Raw genomic sequence first — 25,255 nt, 5'->3', positions numbered from 1 at the left:
GTCCATATATATATATATAGAGAGAGATAGATAGATAGATGGATAGATGGATAGATAGATAGATAGATAGATAGATAGATAGATAGATAGATAGATAGATAGATAGATAGATAGATAGATAGATAGATAGATAGATAGATAGATAGATAGATAGATAGATAGATAGATAGATAGATAGATAGATAGATAGATAGATAGATAGATAGATAGATAGATAGATAGATAGATAGATAGATGGATAGATAGATAGATAGATAGATAGATGGATAGATGGATCTATCTATCTATCTATCTATCTATCTATCTATCTATACACACACACACACATATATATATATATATATATATATATATATATATATGTGTATATATATGAGTTATTATCCGTGATGCTCTGATGGTACTGAACGGTACCTTCAGTGTCACCTGAACTTTAGGAAGTAAGTAAGTAAGTAAGTAATATATATTTATATAGCGCTTTTCGAGACCAGGGTCACAAAGCGCTTTAACGTCTTAAGATGTTTCTTAAAGGAGTCAGTAGACTCCATCAAGCGCAAAGAGAGAGGAAGATTGTTCCAAAGCTTAGGAGCAACAGCCTGAAAAGATTTCTCTCCTCTGGTCCTGAGCCGTGTGCGTGGAACCATAAGTAGATTCTGATCCACAGACCTCAGAGCCCGAGCTGGGGTGTAAGGCTGGATCAGATCAGTGATGTAAGGAGGAGCCTGACCATGAATAGCTCTGAAAGTAAGAACCAGAATTTTAAAGTTGATCCTGAAAGAAACTGGAAGCCAGTGAAGAGTTTTAAGGACCGGAGAAATGTGAGTTCTTCTACTAGAGCGGGTCAGAATTCTCGCTGCAGAGTTCTGAATCAACTGCAGACGAGACAGATCCTTCTTGTTAAGACATGAAAACAAACTGTTACAATAGTCCAGACGAGAAGAAACAAACGCATGGATTACAAGCTCCAGATCATGTTGTGACAGCATTTTCCTAAGTTTAGAGATTTTTCTCAGTTGAAGGAAACAGTTTCTGGTCAGTTTTCTACAGTGTTGAACAAGAGACATGTCTTTATCAAATACAACACCCAGGTTTCTCAGGCTCAGTTTGACAGACTGACCTAAGTCACCCAAGTACTGACTCAACCCTGGAATCGTATCATCAGGAGCAATCACCAGAGTTTCAGTTTTGTCCACATTAAGCTGAAGGAGAGATTCTGCTGCTTCTTCTTGTCCACTTCCAGTCAGGCTATTTAACATTTCAATTATTGTACTTCTTTAGTGTGGGAACGTGTACTAATGTTTATTTACCGTTAGCGCATTTATTATTTATTATGATAGTTAAAAAACAAAATATTTGACTATTATTTGTATTACCCATACTATTTATTTAATATTATTATTTATTTAACAATGGTTATATCTTAATATACTGTTTAATCTTAATTTCCCGTGTGAGGATAATAAAAATAAATAAATAAATATTGATATTTCTTATCCGGTGCTTTTGTTCGTCCCCCTTTTATTATCAGACAAAAGAATCAAAGACGTTACAGAAACTCTCGCGAGATGTCAAACCCCGTCCCGAATCTCGCTCGGTGCTCCCCTCCTCCTCCCTCCCTTCCTCCCTCCCTCCTCCAGCACAGCCCTCCCTTCCCACGCCCCAGTGCGCTGCTGCGGGGATAGTGGCTTCTATAAAGTATATCCTCCCTCGGAAGAAAAAGATAAGAAGCCCGAGAGAGAACCAGGAGGGGGATGAAGATGGCGGACGCCAAGCAGAAGAGGAACGAGCAATTAAAGCGATGGCTGGGCTCGGAGACGGACATGGAGCCGCCGCTGCTGAAGAAGAAGAAGACGAAGGTGAAGTTCGATGATGGCGCAGTGTTCCTGGCCGCCTGCTCCAGCGGCGACACCGAGGAGGTGCTGCGAATGCTTGGCCGCGGCGCCGACATCAACTACGCCAACGTTGACGGACTCACCGCCCTGCACCAGGTCAGTGTCTCTCTCTCCCCGGCTCCTCGCTGCTCGACCCCCGGGTTGGTGTCCGAGCTACAGCCGCTCTTGTAACACCTGTCAAGTTGTTGTTTACCTTAGCATTCGCCACCAACTTCTCCACACTTTTGTCGTCGTTTTTTAAAAACTGTCGGGCGTTAACTTTTTTAACTAAAGCCCCTCCATTATCAACAAACTATCTTTTTTTTTTTAAATTCACCCATTTTTTGTGTTGTTTTTGGGTGTTTTTAGCTCGACTGTTTAGCTTCCCCACCGCGGGCGCAGTCTATTTGCTGCAATGCTGCAGTTTTTGACATGTTTGTTACGTGGAAGTAACAACGTTACATTTTAGCGACTTCCTGTTGTTTTTTTTACCCGGCTTTGGTGTGTTACTGGTCGGTTACATTATGGTAACAGTCACCGCCTGTTGGACCCTCCGGTTGGCGAGAAAAACCTGCTCGATCTGGATGTTCGTCGTGGCATTTTTTTTAACTTTTGGGTTAATAGAAAAATACTTTAAAAATACACACAGTGTTGAAGTATTACTACAACAATACAGAAAATCGTATTTAGTGTTTGCAACTCTTGTTTCCATTTTAAATTTTGAAAAAATAGAAGTCAGAAATCAAACATCTTTCATATATAATAATATTAACTAAATGTTCATTAAGTTAAGGGGATTTATTAATATTATTTTCACGCAGAATATAACATGTAAAATAAAAATACTTGTAAAATGGTTCATTATATAAGAAAACAATTAAATTGAATTAATTGTATGTTTTGTTTTGTTATTATTATCTATATTATTATTAATTTCTGTACTATATGTCTTAATCTAAATTGTATTTATGTGTTTAATATTATTTTTAACTTCTCCATGTCGAGCGACTTAAGGAGTATCAATAATGTAAATACATTTAAAACGTACAGTTCAACGAGAGCATCACCTGGAAAAAAAAGGTATATTTTGCGAGTTAATTCACTTTTTAAATTCTTCCACAAACTTGACATTGTCATGTACGTGTATGTATGCGGTGTACACACATGCGGATATGTATCTTTTGTTGTCTTAAAATGTTTATTAGTTTATAAATACTCTTTCCCAGTGGAGTGGGTGCCGTCTATTTGCTGCAATGCTAACCCGCTAACAACATCAAGCTAGTCGAGATGAAGTGGATGCTAGTTAGCGCTGTTTTAAGTTGGAACGCTACTCGCAAATACGAACTAATCTGTTACAAAAGTGACACCCTCGTTTTAAGTAACAGTAACACGTGTATCCACGTCACTGTCTTAGTTTCATGATATTAATAAGATTGTCGTGAAGGCTAGCGTTAGCATGTTAAGCTAGTCGCTGCTATGTACATTCGGGGGGCTTTGGCTGAACAATACATCCTTGTTTCCTCGCTCTGTTTGCTAAATGACAATATGTATCGATTGGTCGAAACTTTGTGTTGTTATCGTAACAGTAACGGAAACGTTATGGAGTTTAAAAAGAAAATCGATATAGACTCCTGTGTGATTCCAGCCATGCTAAGATAAGCTACAGCCTCTGAGGCTCTGCACGTCCTCCACTAAAACAGTGAAAATGGCAGCTCACTTTCCCTGTCGCTCGCTGCCTTACTTTTGAAATTGTTTGTCTTCTGACGATATATTCGGGCTTTGTGTGCCTTTACAAAGGAATAAACTATATATTTGGTTCCGTCATTGTCAACACTTTTGCGTTTGGGTCACACGTCAACCTTTTGTCTCGTGTATCAAAGATTAAGATCAGAAAAAAACATATTCACATATATGTATTAAAGTTAATTGTATGTCTCAAAAGGATTTAATGTTGTAAAGGTGTGAGTTAACAAGAGAACAATCTTAACACAAGTAGAACTGTTTTTTTTTTTTTAGACATAACCCTTGTGTTATCTCGGGGTCAAGGTGACCTGAAAGACCCATAAACAAATGTGCTTATAGTATCCCTTGTGTTGTCTCTGGGTCAAGGGTTATCGACATCCCCAAATGCATGTAGTTCGTTGCAATTTGCTCAAGACAAAGTTAGGTAAAAATGTGGAGATTTAAAGATGTATATGCATGTATGCATTGGAATAAATAATGTGCCAAAATGGAGACATTTCAACATTTGGAATCTCCACTAGAAATGACACTAAACATAAATAGATAGCGAAAACAACAATAGAAAAGGCTATAATCTAGTCAATACGACCTCGCAGTAGATTCGGACGTGCAACATTTATATAGCAATTGTGTTGTATGTGTTCCATCAGTATTTTAGTATTTTCTGATCCCATGCTTTGTAAAGCAGCACAGTTTGCCCCAGCGTATAAATACTGTCGCCGCAGGTTTTCTCTCCGACTTGTCTTTTAATCAAGGATGCTAAGTTTGTGTGTGACTCAGACTCTCGTTGACTTTATAGTAGGGTACTGGCATTGCCTCACATTTCGGGATCTAGATGTGGCAAGTGTGAGTCACAGGCATTCTGTCATGAGCGATGAGCTGTCGGGATTACTTTTTAAAAATATTCTAGATTTGCACTCATTGTCCGATGCCAATGTGAAATCAAGCAAGCTTAGTTTTGGAGCATTCTGTCATGTAATCCTTGTTGAGGGGTTCTGATATTTATAGACACTCATAACATGGAGTAGTCTCAAAGACTGTATTAATTTGGGGGTGTAACTGGCTCCACGTTGAATACATGAGGATTTTTAGATGCTTTTTTTGGCTAAACTTGTCCCGAAGGGTAGCATTTCAAGTCCTGCCCCCTACTATGTGCATTCCACACATGACAGTCGTTGGAAACCATGGCAAGCGGAGAGTCGAGTCGACATTCCTCAGCTGTCACCTACACCCCTCCCTTCCAGTCGTTCTCATTGGCCTGCTTGTCCCCACACCATGCCAGAGTCCAGCTGACTGTTGCCCACTGAGCTCCATCAAGACAATTAGGAAAGGTTGCTGCTTTGTTCAAGAAACTATACTCGCTGACCTATTTATGGTCTTTAGTGTTGAAGGCGTTTACTGATTTTATTATTATTGTTTTTTCAAGGACCAAAGTGACACCTGCTTTCACCACGTTTAATATCGCAATTTGTTTCACACGATACTGTAGTGATGGTCTTAATTTCTGTGGAAATATTTATTTTCATCATGGTTCTTTTGTGGTTTATATGAATATCATGTGTATATGATAATTGGATTTCTTATCATTTACAGTAAACATGCAAATATCAACCGCAACTGTTCATCTCTGTCTTGCGATTAAACTTGGTCGCTCGATGTAAGCAGTCCTTACATCCTCCGCAGCTAAATAAACAATGAAATCCCTCGAGATCCCACCCATGACTGAGGACAAGAGGATGCAGTCAACTCCTGGAGTTTTTAAAGCTGATGTTTTGGCATAGTTTGGTTTCAAAATAAATGAAGGCAGTTACGAGGAGCTATGCATGTACGAATTGATTGTAGAAGAATATGGTGTACTCTATTGACGTTCCCTTTAGTATTTCTTCTAAAGTCGAGCGATGCCATATTCAGTCTCCATGACAACGCTCCGAACAAGGTTGCCGGTTACTTGTTTTTGTGGATTTGCATGTTCCGAGTGGGAGTTGCATAACGGACTTGACAAAGAAGAAGTCATTGGCAGCACACGGCAGTTTCAAAACGAGAATCGGCTTCATGAGTGTTGCCATGGAACAATTGGAGCATGTGGTCGGAGGACAACAAGCTGGCCACCTCTTCCCTCCATCCCAACCAGCATCATTCATATTAGCACATTACATAATTGTGGCGCATCTCACTAAAGCCCTCCTCACTGGGATTCTCAGCTGTGCTTGTTGGCCGCAGACCTCAAATATTAAAAGCACCGTCGATGTGTCCCTATCCTTTTGATAAAGGCTTAACACCAGCCTCTCTGACACCTCAAGTTATACTGTATGGGTGCTTGAGAGAGAAACAAAGTCGGTCTGACTCTAGTTTCATGACATCAGTCTGAGTTTCATGACATGGCTTCTGTATTTTTTTACTCGACACGTGTTGCTGGGCCAAACCTCAAACTACATTACTAGTATCATTATTGACTAAAAACAGCCTATATTTTATAACTGGGTGCTATTATATGATGTCGTGGGGGTCCGTGTGCTTACAGTAGACAACTTGAATGGTGATTAGGTTGTGAAATATCTTTATAGATATACATGTCATTAATACTTGCTTAACTAAATGTGTTTTTCCAAATATGGTTGCTGGAGTCATCCTCTTTAACAGAAAAATAGTTCATGCATCTCTCCGAGTAGAACCAACTTTTTATTCTGAGAAGCTATTTTGGTGGGTTCAGGCATGTCACATAGTCAATTTCCTCATGTAAGTTTTTGCATTTCAATAAAGTGTCTAACTTTAATAGCTTCCTATTCCTAGGGACTGTATGGATGTGTGAATAGGATGGGCAAGTTGGTTTAAGTTGAAAAAGATGGGCCCTAACATTTGATCTAGCAGTGCAATAAGTTTGTCTCGATCTTTCCGTGGATCTCTTCACAGTGTTTAGATTCCCTGGCCCGCTTTGTCTAAGAAATATCTAAGTTACTACCCACAACGACTATAGTCACTTCCTCTTTGATCTGCGTTTTGCTATATTTCTGTGCCCAATATGTTTTTGAAGTCACTCGTGCGTGTTTAACGTTATGCAGAATGCATCAAGAAGTAAGTCAATAATTCATGAATGGAATCAAGACTGTCAAGATGCTTTTGTTCTTTGTGGTGCTCGGAAGGTTTCTTTTGTGGTAATAGGTTAAAAGTTAATTGCTTGTTATTTATGACGGCTTTTGGCACATTTTTCATATTTCCCAGCCAGATTTTCAAGGAAAAAAAATGTTGCTTAAAATAGGTTACCCAGTAGGTTATTAAAGTTCTTGAGGGATGGAGGTACCCGGTGTTAGGAGTTTGAGAAACTTCGTAACCTTTAACCACTGACACCTGCAATCTTTGACCTACATTTAAATGATAAACTGCATAAAAAAAGTGGATCAGAAAAGGCGGCCTATTAGATAACCATGAGCGCAACGCCAAGTGGTTGTTGTGGCTGGAATCCCTTTTGTTTCAAAAGAAACCTGGAGCTCATTTATTCATGTGATATGTCTGCGGGAGAAGATATGCCAGTCCTGTCCTGTCCTGTCATGTATCTGGCAACATTGTCTCAACCAACGCATTCAATGCTATGTTCCAGTTAGCAGTGAGTCATCGACTGATAATTTTAGATCTGGAGCTGTGTACATGTGCATTTTACCTGTGTTCTAATTGGCAGGTCCGTCCTTGTCAAGCTGGCCTCGCTCGGTTTCATTCATGCTCCACCGCCAAACCCATAATCACCTGCAGGAAGTCCCAGTAGTGTTTCAGCTTCAGTGTTTTTGCAACATGCCAGGTCCTTGTCTGGATAGGAAATGTAAGGGCACTTCTCTTTTTTCGCACCTGGCAACAGGAATAAGATGACGGTTTTGAAATAAAGGCGGTATTCAGTCATATAACGTCTTTTTCTGTAGACCTTATTTCTCTTTTAACTGAATCATGCATAACTTGGACTAAAACAAAGATATGAGGTATACAATATAAAACGACACCAGGAAAGGCCAGACATGCGACATGCTAAAGAATCCTAGCCTGGATTCTAGAAGGTATTTTTGAGAGTGTTGCTACAGGTTGGAACTGGTTCACCTGGGGTCGTATCATGAATTCCGCAGCCGAGCAAACCTGCTGTTTGGTGTGCGTCATGCTAAGTAGGCATCAAGACTTCTGGGACACACTTGACCTCGCCGTGACTCATTCGTGTTGCCCTCAATTTGTTAACGTTGGCAACTGTAGCGCTGACAACGTTGAATGTTCCTCAATGTTTTGACTAAGTTGAAATGCCGGATTATTATTATTATTCTAAATGGTTTGCATTGGACAGATGTGGACGCAACAAACTGATTTCTGGTGATGCATATTCTACCTGCTTTAGTCCTTTTAGACACTTTGCTAGAAAGAAACCACATGTGTTTGCTCCCCCTCCCGCCCCTCTGAACCAGGCATAGTACTGAGCTGCTGCGAAATGTTTGTGGGATGACCTCAGCTCTTTTTTTTCTTTTTTTTTTTCCCCACCCCATGGCACATCGTGTCTGTCTTCTACTTAAGCCAGGTTCTTCTTGAAGCCATCCCGTTGTTTGCTTGGCGGCAGTCACATGCCTCATGCCGGGTGTTTTTATGAGCTGTTTTTTTGAACTCAAAACACCTGGTAAGAGGGTCTATGAATTCCACGTTGTCTAACAAATCTGGTACAATTAACAAATGCTGTAGACGACTGTTCTTTTCATCAGTTATATTCTTTTAATTTTTAATTAAATTGAAAGGTTTAAGTGAAATATATTGTATATGTTTACACCAGCTTGTGTATCATAACATAATTTCATCACTTAAATAATGTATTGCATAGAAATTGAGGAAGAATAATAATAAAAACGCAACTGTCCTTTAGAAAATGTTATGGAAAAATGGTTCAGTCCAAGGCATAATGGTTGGTAAAATGTGTAATTTACCAATTTGCATTATTTTCTGATTCTGCTGTTTTCCTTAAAATATAATTTCATTAGGATACACAATTTCCAATTTTTTTTCCGCCAGCTATTAACGAAACATGTTGTTGCCCTTTAGTCGAAGTACATTTCACATTTTGACAAGATCAAATTAAAAGGCTTTATAGCACGCCTGACTGAAATTCAATCTGTCTTATAGAGCATAAATGTCAGGTCACCGAATCCATTTTTAAGGGTAATTGAGTGTCACATGAATAATGAAGAGATATGAACCTGTCACGGAATTAATTTACATACATGGAGCACAATTAAGATGCTTTAGCCCTGAGGCTTTGTATTAAATGTGACTCGATGCAGATTGTTTTCTGTAGCTTATGAATTAATGTGATTTGATTTTGCTCATTTGAATGTAAAGATCCATCTGAGATCTTCATAGTTCATTGTATATACATTTAGTTAATACCATGTGATATCCATATGCTGTTAAATCCTCACTGAAGAGGTAATGTTTGGGGGGTGGAGGGGGAGATCAGGGTGTTGGAGAGTTCTGGCCAAAGAGGAACAGGAAGTGCCTGTTTATTTTTCTCATTTCCTCTGCGAGGCTCCACTAGTAAGCCTGTTTCTTCCACTCCCTCAGCTTTTATCACTAGTGCCTACGCCACATGAACACTAACAAACACGCGTCTTTCATTCCTACGCATTCTGAAGCGGAATTGTATTTCAAGTGGATGGCTCCATAAAAGATCATTTCAATGTTGCTGCAACCTTGTGCAGCAGTTTGACCAATTGGGATTTTCTTTTTTGTTTTTATCATTTCATGATTTAGCATTTATTTTTAATCAAAATGAACTTGATTTATTTTTTTTTTTACTTAAGAAAATCACATTCTACTTGTGCAGTAGATGCATACAACAAACAAGCACACAACTATATATTCATAATATATTTTGCATTATACTATAACTACTGTATATTTGGAATGAAGGATGGTCTTAAAAACTTGAAGCTGAACAATTTCAATTTTTTGATCTACTGCGGACCATCGGGTATCATCTGATGTAGACTCGAAGAAGAGCCACGTGTCCAACGTCCATTTCTTGCCAGGTCTGACGTTGCACTCTTTGGTTATCTCTTCCACTAGCATTTACCCTGGTCAGAGTTTCTATTCAGAGATGGTTATGATATCTGGTTTGTAAATAATATGCTTCGTAGTCTCTAATGGCCCTTCAAGAACTACAATTGGCCGAGTTGTCAGAGGTAAATACAGGTGAAACTGAACAACACGCACTGATCTCTGCCCTAATTGTCCGGTTGGTTCGACGTTTGTCGACGAGTGACGCGATTCCGCCGATTCCTATTCATCGTGTTTATTCCTTGAATTAGCCGTCGTCGAGTCACTCACCGGTCGCACTTCGTACACAACTTCTGTTTCGTGTAAGCTGTGGTTTTCTGTGACCGTTTGGCCCGCTCCTGGATCTACACGAGGAAAAACTAATTTTTTACAGTTTTGTTGAGCAAAAAAAAAAAAAAAAAAAAGATGAAGAGGAACTTGTTGCAGTCTTGCCAACATTTCCACTCCCCCTCTCCCTCGATCCCGGTCTTCTTTTTCCACGGGAATCCCAGGGCCTTATATGGTCGTCCTTGGTTGCAGGAGCCGCTAAAGTGAAGGCAGTGAGTGTGTGAGTGTGTGTGTGTGCTCGCTGATGTAGTCTGGTTACAGCTCCCAACAGAGCTCATCTAGTAGAGACCCAGCTGGTCGCCCCGCAGCACTCGAACCCTCCCCCTTGCCGTACCCTCTGGCCTCCTGAACTCTGCCAATAGCACAGAAGCTGGGAGCTCTTTGTCCTGAATGTAAACACACACACGTTTAAATGGGGAATACTTAAAAGTGAACAGCGTCCTCTTCACTCTGCCCCGCCGTAATGGATGAAGCGGCGTAATCATGTTATCGTGCGTCCGATTTCACTGTCGTCCGGGGGTCTTCCACTCCACACGTGAAAAGGCAAACCCCATCACACACACTCACTATGTACATGCAGGTTCGGTGGGAAGAAGGAATTCCTTTTGTGGAAGTGGTTGCGCGCCTGTGAGCTGATGACGTTGACCGCGAGGAGTGGCCAGAGCACCGATGCCTGAAGCCCCAAGGCTAGAAGTATTACTTATCTGGGAATTTCTCCACTGGTATGCCCGCAGTGGGCCGGCCCGGTTCCTACTATGGAGGCTTCCAAAGTGAAGTGTTGTAGGGGTAGGAAGTTTAGTGAAACCCAGGTGAAGTCGGGGAAGGCGGTTTTGACGTGGCATAAATCACTTACCTTTATTTATCATCTGAATTAACTGGATTACTTTTTTCATTTCATCACAATAACCTTTATTTAACATGTGAATTAACTAATTACTTTTTTCATTTAATCACAATTATGTCATCATAGGTGTACTTATTGCTGTTCACCAATTAAGTTAAGTAAAACTAGTTTAGTAGGAACATTTACAATGCCTACTCTTTCATGCAGATTTATATTCAGAAAAAACGACTGTTGCTGCTGCGCTGTCACTGTATAAATGCCACGTTGAGTGTGAAATTTAAATCTTGAGTCATTAAAAAATCAGCATGCTACAATGGGTGGTAAGTAATAGTGATTTGTAAAGCGCCTTTCTAGACCAGGGTCACAAAGTGCTTGGACAATCAAAAGTAATACACAGTTAAGTACCCGGTCTTGGACTTTGGACATGGCTTTGTCCTGGATCTCCCAGTGTCCATCAGAGGTGACGAGGTGGAGATGGTTCACGACTATAAGTACCTCGATGTGTGGCTGGACAGTAAACTGGTCCTGCAACACAGACCATGTATATAAGAAAGTTCACAGTAGACTACATTCTGAGGAGGCTCCAATCATTTAAAATCTGCCGGGAACTCCTCTGGATGTTCTACCAGTCTGTGGTGGCCAGTGTCCTGTTCTATGTTGTAGTGTGTTGGGGTGGGAATGTGTCCAAGAGGTTGTCAACAGGTTGGACAGGTTGATCAGAAAAGGCTGGCTCTGTGGTTGGCATGAAGCTGGACTCACTGGTGACAGTTGCTGAGAGGAGATCACTGGACAAACTACTGTCCATCATGGATGATGACAGTCATCCTCTGAACACTGTCAAACCTTGATCTTGTTCTTGTGTTTTATGAATCTATCATCTCTGTTGCTGTATGCTGACTGGCAAAACAATTTCCGAAGGATACCTCCAGAGGGATCAATACGTTTTTATCAATCTAAAAATACATGCAAATTTAAAAACTCTGAAAGGCCAAGACATAAGACAAACACAGGAAAAAAGCCTGCACAAATCAAAAACCTGAGATCTGAAAATAAACACGCCATACATTTTTAGGTTGTGCTTTATTTTCCTATAATAGAGACGTGTTGTAAGCTCATTCCTTGACAGTCTTGAGATTTTAATGTAATTTTGTGAAGCTTATAAATAACTCTTGCTGGACTATTTGAGGATGGTTTAAGCCAGAATCTACTTTTAATCTTCAAGGCAGAAAAATGTCAGAAGACCAATGCAACATCTCATTCTACAAACACTCTACTAATATATGGTGTTGGATTGTCTTCTTTCCCTCCTGAGTGGTTGACGCATCTGTGATTACTCAAGGTTGTACAGGTGTAGTCGAGTCATTAACTGGATCTTCTTCATAGCTTAGTCCAAGACTAGACATTTGAATGTCTCTCCCATAGTTGGACAGGGGTATTTTATAGGACTAAATGGACTAAAGCATCAATTTAGTTTTCTTAGCTGTCATACAAACATGGTCATAGTTGGCCTAGGTATAGAAGGTATATTGCAAAAATGGTATAACTAAACAGCTTATTGGTTTCTTAATTAAAAGTAAGTAGACTAAGGGTGACATGAAATGTAAATAGTTTGTCTTTTTAGCATTCCAATCTTTATTCATCCATACAGACCTTTTAAGCAAGTACAAAACTACCTTGTAAATGTTGTTACGGTATACTTGGATATTGTTTATTGCCATAGCAACACATTATGCAGATCAACTAAACTGCAGTAGTAGGATGGTCTGCAAGCCGTCCCCGCCAGTAAAACATGGTAAGACAGCTCGAGCTGTCCTTGGGACGGTGCCACTTGAGGAAGTTAGTGAGGGGAGGATTCTTGAAGTGCCCCCTTGATGTCGAGTGCTGCTAAATACAGCTCTGCACAATTGGAAAGTAGGGCTTTTTATAAACACAGTAGCTCTGGCCAGATAGCTGTGGTGCCATTTTAGGAATCATCTCGTGCAGCGACTTTTGGATTTGTGATTATAACATTGCGTACATGGAGTCTGTTGAGTGTTATGTGTGCCGGCTGCTCTCATAATGCTGTCAGTTCATTTTCTGGAGTGGAATAATAGTTTCAAAATCTCAAACTAAAGTTTGCACTTAAGTTTTGTTTGGTTAATAATATTGTTAAAATGTTGACACCCTTGTTCTTACAGTTAAATGTGCTGAGGATGGTTTTATAAATGTGTGATACAATTTAAATCATCTGATAAATGTATAATAGAAATTAAATTGATAATATTGGGACTCTTGATAATACAAATCCCTTTTTTTAATGCTTAATAATGTTTGTAACCTGAAGTAAAGCTTGATCTTCACCACATCAAGAGTCAACGTCGTTGCTGTCTCAGTGTCACACGCTCTGAAATGTCAACAACGAAATAAGTGAGGCGTTTTATTAGAAGCAGCAGGAACCTGGCGACTCAACCCTGTCGGTGAACATTCAATAGCCGCAGGTGTGATGTCCTTCCTTGTCAGTGTCATTAAACATGACACGACGCGTTAGCCCCACATCAATGCATTTTCTTTTAGACAACCATGTTTTGGATATTTTGTTAAATTCATCATGTTTGACAAAGATTTACAGTACATTATACCAATCAATATTACACAACTGTAGGTCCCTAAAAAAATGTCATAAGCATCACAACAACAAGCTCTCTCGATGTTACCAATCCCGTATCTAATGATCGAGCTAGCACTAGATTTCCTTTTACCCGTATATCGACTTCCCAGAAGGCTCCGATTCCATTAGAGTGAACCTTTTATTAGAAATGACATCAAGGGCTAATGCTGCAGTGCTTCCTGGCACACGGTCAGAATTCTTTAGAATTGCTTGAAAGCATTTATTAATGCTGGAAAAGTGTCCGTATCTGTCAATAACCTTAAATAGCAGTTGATATATGGCATGTGGGGAGGCTCTTCTGGAAGGAAATGCACCTTTCTAAATAACTTTATTAAATAATTAGCTTTCCTAAGCAGAATATTCCATGATTATTTAAGCTGGAAATCCTTTACATAATTATGAATATTTTCTTTGCTTTTCACATGTTTTGCTCACGTCCATCTGAAAGTATTTATGCTTGAACACATTTTTGTTTTTTTACCCTGTGCTGAAACACTTGCCTGACAGGTTTAAAATGACAGCGTGACTATTTGACTTTCCTACCGATTCAGAGTTGGATCTTTATCAAACTTGTATGTATTGATTCTAAACCACGATGCAAGGAAACGACTTGCCCAGTTCCACCCAAATGTCCTTCAGTTGTTTTTCTTTTTCTGTGCAGAATTACCGATTCGTTCATATGAGATGACATATTAATTCTTGTAATCCTCTCCCTGTGAATGATGAATGCACAGATAAACACAAATAAACCCCATGAAACAAAAAAGAAACCACCTTTTAAAAAAGGTAATTAAACTGTCACTTGTGACATGTCAGTGTCTGGTTAAACCTGAAGTGTTGTGTCATGAGTTAAGCAATTATTCTCAGAAGCTACCTCTTCACAACAACTGACCCTTTCTTCTTAAATAAAGGTATTTTAAAGTAATCTTCAGTGGAAATGCTCATTTGCTTTTTTGTTTTTATTAATTGTAATGTGAAAACGAGTATATCTGTTGTTGTACTAGAAGGTTCGACATGGTTTTGAATCAGTTGTGACTAGTGAGAGTTATACATTATATGTTCTGTGATTCTTATCATTTGCTTGTATAACTCGGGTTGACCGGTTGTTTAAAACAACTGAGGGATGAGGAACAGTGTGTAATGCAAGAGGTGATGTTAATTTAAAAATAATAAATGGAAAATCATTTCTGGGAATTACCTTTGTTGGACTGCACGAGTGCTCGGGAGTCGTGGACATTGTGGACAAGAGATGCATCATTCAGACAGAAGGAGGAGGAGGGGGTCATTGCCACTGTCTTTTCCTTAACAGGTTTGTTTCCATTCTTGGAGGCAGAGAGAACATTGAGGAGATAAGTGAGAAGCAAATGACTCGGTGAAAGGTTCTGATGATCGGCAGTTTTTAGAAGTGGAAAGTTGTCAAAGGTTAAAGTAAATCCAACTGCTGTTTGTTTGTCAGAGCCTTTTGTTATATAATATAATTACTTAATCAACATTCAATGTTGCTCTTATTTATCTAATATTGTTATAGTAGATCTTGTATTGCAAGAGAAAAAAGGTCAAATCCACCTGTTAAGTGAAAAGCTCAAATGCAGAACACACACTTGGAAAGATAAGCCCGGCGAGGCCTTTCCAGGAACTCTTCGGCCGTCGCCATCTATGGCATTGTAAACGGCCCAAATTTGGACAAGGATTCCAGCCAGATAGACATGTGCCCCGAACGTGAGGCCACTCTGTGTTCGTACATGTGTGTTTCTCTTGTCAATGCTTGTGTTGACATAGCAACGCTGGGAGAGATGGCTCAAAGTGGCTCCTTAAACAGAGAGTACAGAAGCTTCATCGGAGAACTCTCTCCTGAAGCAGAAAGAAGTGGATTTGAAGTAATAAATACTTCTCTATCTGAACAAAAACCTGAGGAACTTGAAACCTTGAACCTCATTTTTTCTTTGCTACGTATAAAAACAAACATATCCTGCCTTCACTGATAGCCTTGCCTCCAGTAGCACAACCTCAAAACATGGTTTTCCCCAACACCGCTTCCGTGTCCAGGTATTCCAGGAACAAACTTGACTTGGCCGCGATCCTGTGATGGTGTAATTCTCTTTCCATGTAAGCACTTTGCAACAATAACAAAATCCATCAAGCTGCCTAGTATGTGTGTGTAAACTCAGGAAGCATTAATGGGTAGATATTGCTATGCCCGTCTCTGGCCTGACACTTTCTCCTCTCGCTTGTCTCGCAGGCATGCATCGACGACAACGTGGACATGGTGACCTTCCTCGTGGAGAACGGTGCCGGCATCAATCAGCCCGACAACGAGGGCTGGATCCCTCTCCACGCTGCGTCCTCCTGTGGATACCTGGACATAGCTGAGTGAGTGAAGAGTTATTGTTAGGATTACTCCATTTTTTATCTCTTCAATGAGTTTTTCGATTAGAGACGAGGAAAAACCCTTTCACCTTTCACTACAATAATGGACAATATATTGTTTTTAAGTGAGATTTGAAGAGTTTTCGGATCAGATTTTAATGTAAAATATCTCCAAGTTGGCACCTGTTTCAATTTAGCCCTGTTTGATTTTATGAGTCACTTGTTATTATTTCCTTTTTTTAATTTTATGACCTTAATTATCTTTCATACTGTATTTCCACAACACCGCCAAAAATAATAAGTTTCTATTTTGTACATTAGTTCCAATGAACATTTTCCGACTCTAATGTATCTTAATGGAACTCTTAATGGAAATGACGAGGCAAAAGATGTCAAGATTTGCAATTCCAAAAGATACAAATTGGTTAATTAAGTTTCTGGAACGGATATGGAAAAGGAATTTAGAAGTACTAACTTAGGGTTTCACAATCAGTTTATTATTGATGTGTTAGCCTTTTCCATATTAGTACCCGTGGATTTGGACTTGCAGTTAACCAGGATTTCTATGTATTTTCTCAAAATCAATGCTCACAGAAGTGGCAACTTCCCGGCATGTCTTCATGTTTTCATGCTCTACACACCGTCTTCAGACAGAGGAACGATTCAACGGCACATGTTTGCTCAAAGCAACTCTTGATATCATTAACCATATCTCATACCATTTATCTATCGACCGAAGATTAAGAGACAAAAACGTCCAAACTCAAGTTTAGGTTGAATGTCAACCTCTTAATAGGTTTGTTCTGTGCTGCTCAAGCTTTAAAAACCTTGTTGTGTAAATACAAAACTTGAGAAATCCAGAGGGAGCATTTTGGCATAAACCAAGAGAGGAAATGGAAACGAGTCTGTTTTGCAAGCGCGATCAATAAAGTTTTATCGATCCATCCATTTATCTAGATCCTGCAAAACTTGACACTCATTTTGTGTAAAGGTTAAGCATATGTTTAAAACTTTGGTAGTTTTTTCACATTGAATTTTCTTTAAGTTCCAATAGAAGTTCAAATTCAAAGTTCAAATTTGCACACTAATCAAATTCAGTGATGTGTGTCGATGTTGTGTTTTCACGCTATTTGAAAGTGCATCGACACTACGATGGTTATCTGAAAATATTAAAACAAGCCAAAGGGAGCTCAGTCAAGCCATTGTTCGTCAGTTTGGGAGTGTTCTGACCTGCTTTGCTACTGTTACAGCAACCTGGCAAGAATTCAAGCCTTACTCCGAGTCTTTGACCGAGTGTACGCGGGTGAGGTCTCGCTCTTTTACGAGGATCTCCGCAGAAACGAGGGCAAAGTGGCACTTCATCAATTGAAATGACAGATCTAGTGTTGGCCCACAACCACGTCCCGGGCAGATCAAAAATAGGCTGAACTCGTAGTCCAGTCATGAAGAGGCATCTAAACTGTAACTACCGTCTGCCATGTTGAGGGAAGTCATCATCCCCGACTACTTTCAAGTGGCGGTCGGCTCTAATGAGGAAGGTCTGACTCCGTCCGCAGCTTTTATTGGTAGCAGATGAAGTCAACATGTTGAAAGGTTAAAGAGGTTTTCAACTCACTGCACAGTAGAAACTACATTTAACCATCTGCTCTGTGCATGAATAATTTAAAGGATATAAAAAAAACAACCCAAAATGATCTCCAATCATGTGATGCCTTTCCCTGCAAGCCAGTCGGTGCAGTTTTATTGCCAATTTGTCTGAATCGTCTGTAAATATTTGCATCACAAAATGCACAATTCATCATTTGCACACTGTGACTTTTTACAGTCAATATTCAATATCCTACATTTTCTGGATGACTAACGTGTTGAAAATTCCACGTGAATTTTACAATTGATTCTCAAATTGCTCGGGTAGCATGACCTCTATGTAGCAACTAAGGTATTTACTGCACTGAGCTATGTTTTATGAGCAAGTCTTTTGTGTGTGAGAAGCTCAAGGCTTAAGCTCGAAGGCAATGCAGACCTAGTACTTACTTGTTGCGTCATTTAGAAAATAAATATCTTCGAAGATGAACATTAAGTGTCATGATTCCAGTTCATTTTTTTTGCACAAAGTGACCAAAAACTATTTTATTGTGTTACTCAAGTTGTAAGTGAAATTGTATCTATCTACTTCATTTAAATATGGACAATTCTGCTGCAGGTATTTTTCAGACCCTTTATTATTATTATTATTATTGTTATTATTATTAGTTGCCTTATATCATATTTATCTGCTTTTTTGCTAAATCTCCATGACAATTTATTCTCTGTGGTAAATATAACTTATAACAAAATTAAATGCTGATTCAACCATGATATATTCGACGAATCCATATCTTAAGAATGTTTAATCAATGGAATTTTGTGCTGTTCGAACAAAACCTCGTAAGTTGAGCTTCAGAATTCTAAATGAAGATAAGACGGAGGGGAGACCATTCTTTCTTTTTAGAACCTCAACGGTTTGTTGGCTGATCAGAAGTTTAGATGCATCTAAAATGTGGCTTTTTTTGTCATTTTTCTATTAGAAATTCACGCTTTTAAAATCCGCTTAAGCCAAAATTAAAAAAGGTTAAAGGTAGCGAAGTTACTGAGCTTTAAAGCAAAGCCTCTGAAAAACATGCCGCCGCTACATAAGCCTGCAGTCATTTTTCATTTCTTAAAAGGTCCTGAAGGTAGTGGGACAAAAGTGATGGACACAAAACAATCCTGTTGTAACCCGAAGGATTAGACGGTTATGAAAATGGATCCGCCTCTTGCATAAAGTGATTGCAGTTCAATAACCATTAAAGTGCATCACCACGACAACAAATGTATTGCCTAATTATCTTTTGATCTCAATTTGTTTTATTAAATTAGTCCCAAATTACATATAATAATAAACTATATTTTTGTCTTTAATGGGTTTAAGGCTCGACATATGTAATGGAAGATATCATTTTTAAAGCAACTTGTTTATTCTTTAAATATTAAGTTCTTCGGTCTGTGTAGTTTGTTTAGTTTGTAGACATGCGTATACACTGGTATTGTAATAATTCCATTTTTCTTTCACGAAAGATGTAAAAAATCAGTAAGACATTTGAAAAAATTCTCATGTAAATATTAAGGCATCTTAGGCGTTTAAGTTGGTAACTGATAATGTTGCTTTTGTGGGAAACCATATTAAAATCAATTGTTTTTCATTTGTTCACATTAGTATCCAGTAGCTTCTGTCAACTATTTTTTGCTACATTAAATTCACATTTATGAAATCCAATTATGTTATTTGGAACCTAAAGCACAGATAAATATGGTTTTATAGCCAAAAAGAAAGAGTTGTTTGACGATTCCAGCTATTCTACCTTACCATAATGTCTACAAACGACAACAAACAAATTTAGAACTTTTCTTCTGACGAAAGATGCTTTTATAAAAATAGATGGCAACTTTATTTCAGCAAGTTTTGCTTAACACTGGTCCTTTTAAGTGTGTAAGTGTTTTAGCTCAAAGCTAACATTTCTTCTTTTCGTTGCAGGTATCTTATAAGTCAGGGCGCAAGTGTGGGAGTCGTCAACAGCGAGGGAGAGACTCCTCTGGACATCGCCGAGGAGGAGGCCATGGAAGAACTCCTGCAGAATGAGATCAACAGACAAGGTAGACTTGACATGTGTCGAAAATATGTTATGAATTCAGGTTTGAGTGATTTTTAGAGAGCGTTTGGTTACAAATTAAATGGTGTGTTTAATTGAGTGACATGTGGATCTCTGAACCTGGTAATTATTTACATCTAAATGGATGTAAAAGTGTAGTTGAACAAACCCGTGTCGATCTTTACTGAACGGTGTGGCAATATGTAGAGGGAATGTTGTGTTATTGCTCAGCGGAGGTCAGGAATAGCACAGCTATATGTAGTTGTGTGGAGATTAGGGGCCTGTTTGTATGTCACGCATCTACGAGTTTGTTGTTAAATCGGACCTGAGTCGTCTGTCAGCTTCAGTCACCTGCTGTTTTTCCATTTGCCTGCGCGCTTAAAGAAACCTTACGTAATGTACCGGCCGTCTGCAGCGATGATGTGTGCGTTCATGTGATCGTTTCAAAAGTGAAAAGTCAGGTGTTTCTATTTATGGCAGAGACTCTTGTGGTGCTGAGAGGCCCGTTGTGTCTGTCGGGGGCCCCTCGCTGTCCTGTGGCATGACCCCGGGCCAGAGAAATGCATCTTAATCCACATAAAACCTTCAGGGATGACTAGTTTGCCGTCTTCTTTGGAGTCTAGACTGTTTTTCAACTGGCAAATGAACAAACAAATGAGTAGTGTTAGTTTTATTTTCATATTACACTTTTTTTTAAACATTTTTTATTTGTTTTTAAGCCTGTTTTTGTTTGATTTACACATTTGCTGTGTGTAAAAAAATAAAATATGGTTATGTGAAACATAAAGAATACATTTTATAAGTCAAATACTTTTAGATTAAATCTAAGTCTAAGTCTATTAGGGTATGATAATTGGCAATCTGGCAATATATGTGTAGGAACAGGGATATATTTGTAGTATTGTCGGAGTACCTGAGTCGTGACAAAGTCTTAACTCCTTTCATTTGTTTTGATACGTCTAAATGTAGGTTTGGAGACGACTGTATCCTCTTGTCCTCAGACACTGCCGGGATTTCATTGCTCCTTTAGCTGCGGATGACGTAGAACTTTTACTGCAACACAAATGAACTAAAACAACGAATATTTGCATTCATTGTAAAAGGAAAAGTCTAATTGTTTCATTATACACACACTGAATTGAAATATAAAGTAGACCAGAACTATGATGAAAATAAAATGTTTTGAAAGCCAAAATAATAATTAAAGTTTACACACACATATACAGTATATATCTATTTTTCCTCACACTCCAAGTAAAAATGAAAACAAATATTCACATTGAAATTCCCCCTGTCGTGCTGTGAGTGACCCTTTATTATTATTATTATTATTATTATTATTTTTAGTAGATTATTATTATTCAATTATTCAAAGCATTTTCTTTGGACTCGGGAAGATGATTCGTTTGGCAGCAGTTGTAGAAGATCCACTTGTTTGTCGCTGAGGCAACATTATGCAACTTACTGTTTTGTAATAAGTCTACCGTCAATGTGATTTTTAAAACTAAATTTCCCAACAGAAACTTGTTAGCAGAGAAGCTTCGCTGTGACTCACTAAATGAAACTTGTATTCATCCCTTCGTCTCCACTGGTTCTTTATCAACGTTCAATCACGGCTTCTGAGAAGTAATTAAAGAAGTCCATCTTGCAACGCAAAATCATGTTTTCTTCCCTCTAGGTGTGATGTAAAAACTTCCTTTTTTGGTCTGACAAAGCGTCTCTTTATCATGTCAGTGTTCAGGTAGAAGATGTGCTGTTCTCTTGTAAAACTCTAGCTTTGAATGGCCGCCAGCTCTCCCACTCCGTTTCTTTTTGTAGTCCTACTTAGAGGCCATTAGACGGCCTTCTTTTTATAGACACCGTGTAGGCAACTTCCCAAGAGATCACAGGAACTTGCTCTACCTGGCCAGCTCCCATTTCTTCTGCTCTAGTGCAACTGCTCCTTCACATGTTGGTTCTAATAGCAAATACCATTTTAGCTGTTTTTTTAAAATATTTGACTAATATTATTATTATATTGTGCAATCTCTATTCATATTTCTTAATTGTTACTGAGCATTTCTTGGCTGTTTCCTCCTATTTTAATGTATACATTAAAATATAATGCTGCCTTTTCAGAATTATGAGAACACAAATGATTCAAATATAAGAAAATGGTTCCTGCTGTTCTATTAAAATCTTTTTTGGCAATGATATTTCTTACCTAGAAATTTTCAAGTCTTAAAAATGTGAACACATGATGAGTGAGATCTGATGTAAGGTTCAATTTACCAAAAATATTGTATCGTTTTATCTATTTATTAAAAACCTTAAACAAAAGTGAAAGTTCAATGAACATTGTCCAGTTCTTTTCATCACTGAAAGTGATACCAGACATTGTGTTTGAGGGACATTGTATTTTGTGCTTTTTTTATTTCTATTTAGTTGATGGTCAATTTTGCCTTAAATTGAATTTCCAATGGTATAGAAAGTATCAAAAGTCTTGAACTAAGATGCCTTAAGATGTAGGAACCTTTGAGGAACTGGTTTCTGACTACAGCGATGAGTTGAAATTAATTCATGTATTTATATTTGCTGGTGTTGTTGGAAACAAATCTCTCTTCTGGAGATGTGAACACATTGATTTTGGGGAAAAAGATCTTTATTATCAGCTGAATTTCTGTCTCCGCTCCAAAAAGCTCTTTTTCGTAACCGCCGTCGATGTCGTTTTGCCACATTTAACGCTCAGCTGACAATTTGTCGACTCATGCAACAGTTTGCTTCAGACCATCTCATGTTCCGACCAGGTGTCAACAAGACAATGCGGGCCTGTCTTCATGACTGGCCTACATGCACGGCAGCGCTCACACACACACTGACCCAATTACACAACCACAGCCTGCATCGTCATGTAGACGTTATTCTGTTGCCAACCTTGTTGTGTAGCATGTTCTGCTGGATTTCAACAAAAGTGGCATTTTATATGTTGCATAAAATCTGAATAGAATTTGGTAAAAAAAAAAAAAGAAAGACATTTGAAATTGATGTTATTGTTTTGATTGACTTATTTGTTGATAACCTTTTTTTTCAAGATAAAGGTTAATATAAATATTATTTTCATTTAACACTAACAAAAGAATAAAAAATCCTGAAATAAAACTTATGTAAATACAAGTTTTATTCAGAATAAGATCACTTACTTATAAAATATATTTTAAAACTATAGAATGTGTTTATTCATGTATTCTAGCAAATTAACATTTTTTATATATATTTTTTAAAAATAAACTGTTTTTGCTTGTATCTTTCTTTCAGGTCTCAACACCACATTATATAACGATATTGAACTAAAGTAAAAAAGGCACAAATAATACTTATAATATAATTACTGTTTAAAGAATGTTCTTGCTGTTAATTAATAAAAAAAATAATTATTATAATAATTTGAATAATGAAAACCCAATGCAGTTTTGTTTAAATTACACTCTAAACCCTAAACCAAAAATAAGCATTCATTGAATTTATATTTCCATAGCACATAAAATTATCATAAAGGGGATTCTGTTGAAATTCACCGTTACAAAAAGCCACTTCAAATTAATTTAAATGGATTCATTGTTGATTCATGGCAAGAATATACAAAGAACTACTGCTTGTTTTATAAAATGCATTGACATTGTTCGGACCAAGTCTAGTCAAGATCATAATTAATTAAGTAAATTATTGTAAAATAAAGAGTTGTTATTATCTGGTTTGTTATTGAAATTTCACTTTAACTATATTACAATATAATAACTACTGCTCTTTGATGTTACTTGATAGCACACGTCTATTGTCACAAGCTGATGACAAACAGTGATTTCTTTTTCAGGTTAAATTCATTTTTGGTAGTCCTGCAAGTTGACCAACATTCCTCTCTTTCCAGGTGTGGATATTGAGGCAGCTCGAAAGGAGGAGGAGCGGGTCATGCTTCGGGACGCCCGGCAGTGGGTCAACAGCGGCCAGATCCAAGACACCCGGCACGCCAAGTCCGGTGGGACGGCGCTGCACGTGGCAGCTGCTAAGGGATACGTTGAGGTTTTAAAGTAAGCAATTACTTTACGCAGTCAATGTCCATTTAATGTGCATTTAATGTCCATTTGATGTCCAGTTAATGTCCAGTTAATGTGTAATTCATTTCACCTTTTAAACAAAATTGTTCACTGTTTTAAATAAGCTCTTTTAAGTGGTAGTTTTGTATGCATGAGGACGTGGCGATAAATTATTTTTACTGTCGGTGCTTGTTCAACTTCTCTATTGCTCGGCACTGTGTTATAACGGAGGCATAACAATTTCAGTTTAGAGAGAAAACTATGTTCCTGTTTGTTTGGTCCAGTAGATTACTTCACTGCCACGCGTATTTCTTTTCATCTTTGACGTCTAAACACGTGATGGGGATCAACCGTATCGTTTGTTTTTATAAGCTGGACACTCGCAAGTTTCTCGAAAACTTTAAAAGATCTTCATACACTCACTGTGGGATTATTTGGGAGTTCAGCTCGAACGCTATCAGGACGTCATCAAATCATTCTGGCACAGGTCTGTGATGCTGACGCACTGCTGTGAGCTTGGCAGTCCCTCAAAAGATTAGTTTACAGAATCAAATCTTACAAAACCCAGATTTGCTTACTCTAGCGTACCTATTTTTACCGCTCTCCTTGACCCTCTTCCACCTTGACGTTGCAGGCTTTTAATCCAAGCAGGGTATGATGTAAATATTAAGGACTACGACGGCTGGACGCCTCTACACGCAGCCTCGCACTGGGGGAAAGAGGAGGCGTGTCGGATATTAGTGGAGAACTTTTGTGACATGGACTTGATTAATAAAATGGTTTGTATTTTCCTCAAGATTCTCATTTCTTTTTGTTTTAAAGTTCAGATGTGAATTGATGTTGTGATGCACAGGGCCAGACGCCTTTCGATGTCGCGGATGAAGACGTTCTAGGATATTTAGAAGAACTACAGAAGAAACAGAATTTGGTATGTCGAAGTATTTTAAGGAAAGAAGCAAAAACCTCTTTCTTTTAAATGTATTTTGTTTTTTAATATTGTTTTTCATCCAGCTACTGAGCGAGAAGAATGTCAAAAAGTCTCCGTTGATAGAGACGACGACCACCGGAGACAACAATCAATCACTAAAGCCAATCAAAAGGTATAGTTATTTATTACATGTTTAAACTTTTTTTGCAGGTTAACTATTCAAATGTGATAAGATCGTGACCTAGGCCAGTTATATCAATGCAGTCAATTAATTTGAGTTATTGCTGTGGATAATTGGAGTAATGATAATAAATATATATATGTAATTGTGCATGTAAGTAAGCATCGTTTGTAGCTAGAAATAATATATTGTATTTTTCTTTAGATTCATTGTTAGGATAATTAATAATTTAAAGTTACGTTTACATTGAAATCTGAAATTGTAAAGAACAGCTAATATTCAGGTGGGAAATTGCTGTTAGCTTTGTTGTTAAACATAAAAACAAAGTGCATTTGTTTATATTGTTTTCTTAAAATACATTTAAAGAAAAGAAAAATCGGCAAAAAAATAGTAATTATTTATTTATTATATAAAATAATCGATAATATTTACACAGATATTATGGAAGTCAACAATTGCACAGAGACCAATAAGAATTAAACTGAGGTCGATGGAAATTTGATGATTTAATAGATATAAAATGTGTTAAGTGATTAAATG

General features: G+C 38.1%; 1 protein-coding gene across 7 annotated transcripts in view; it reads left to right on the top strand.

Moving 5' to 3' along the window:
• The first annotated feature begins 1,645 nt into the window (after window positions 1-1,645).
• The window catches only part of ppp1r12a (protein phosphatase 1, regulatory subunit 12A), a 43,491-nt gene continuing 19,881 nt past the window's right edge, over window positions 1,646-25,255 (top strand). For 4 of the 7 annotated variants that reach the window (XM_087786570.1, XM_087786568.1, XM_087786571.1 and 1 more), the window contains exons 1-7: window positions 1,648-1,988; window positions 15,741-15,871; window positions 19,422-19,540; window positions 23,441-23,600; window positions 24,241-24,385; window positions 24,460-24,534; window positions 24,618-24,706. In XM_087786570.1, the coding sequence (XP_087642696.1) occupies window positions 1,752-1,988; window positions 15,741-15,871; window positions 19,422-19,540; window positions 23,441-23,600; window positions 24,241-24,385; window positions 24,460-24,534; window positions 24,618-24,706 (956 nt within the window). In that variant the 5' untranslated portion in view covers window positions 1,648-1,751. Of the gene's footprint in view, window positions 1,989-15,740; window positions 15,872-19,421; window positions 19,541-23,440; window positions 23,601-24,240; window positions 24,386-24,459; window positions 24,535-24,617; window positions 24,707-25,255 lie in introns of all 7 variants that reach the window. The other 3 variants (XM_087786573.1, XM_087786574.1, XM_087786567.1) reach the window with 2 other exon arrangements.

This window comes from Callionymus lyra, chromosome 3 (assembly GCF_982586985.1).
Source record: "Callionymus lyra chromosome 3, fCalLyr1.hap1.1, whole genome shotgun sequence".
Taxonomy (NCBI): Eukaryota; Metazoa; Chordata; class Actinopteri; order Syngnathiformes; family Callionymidae; genus Callionymus; species Callionymus lyra.
This window is presented reverse-complemented; position numbering and strand designations above follow the sequence as displayed.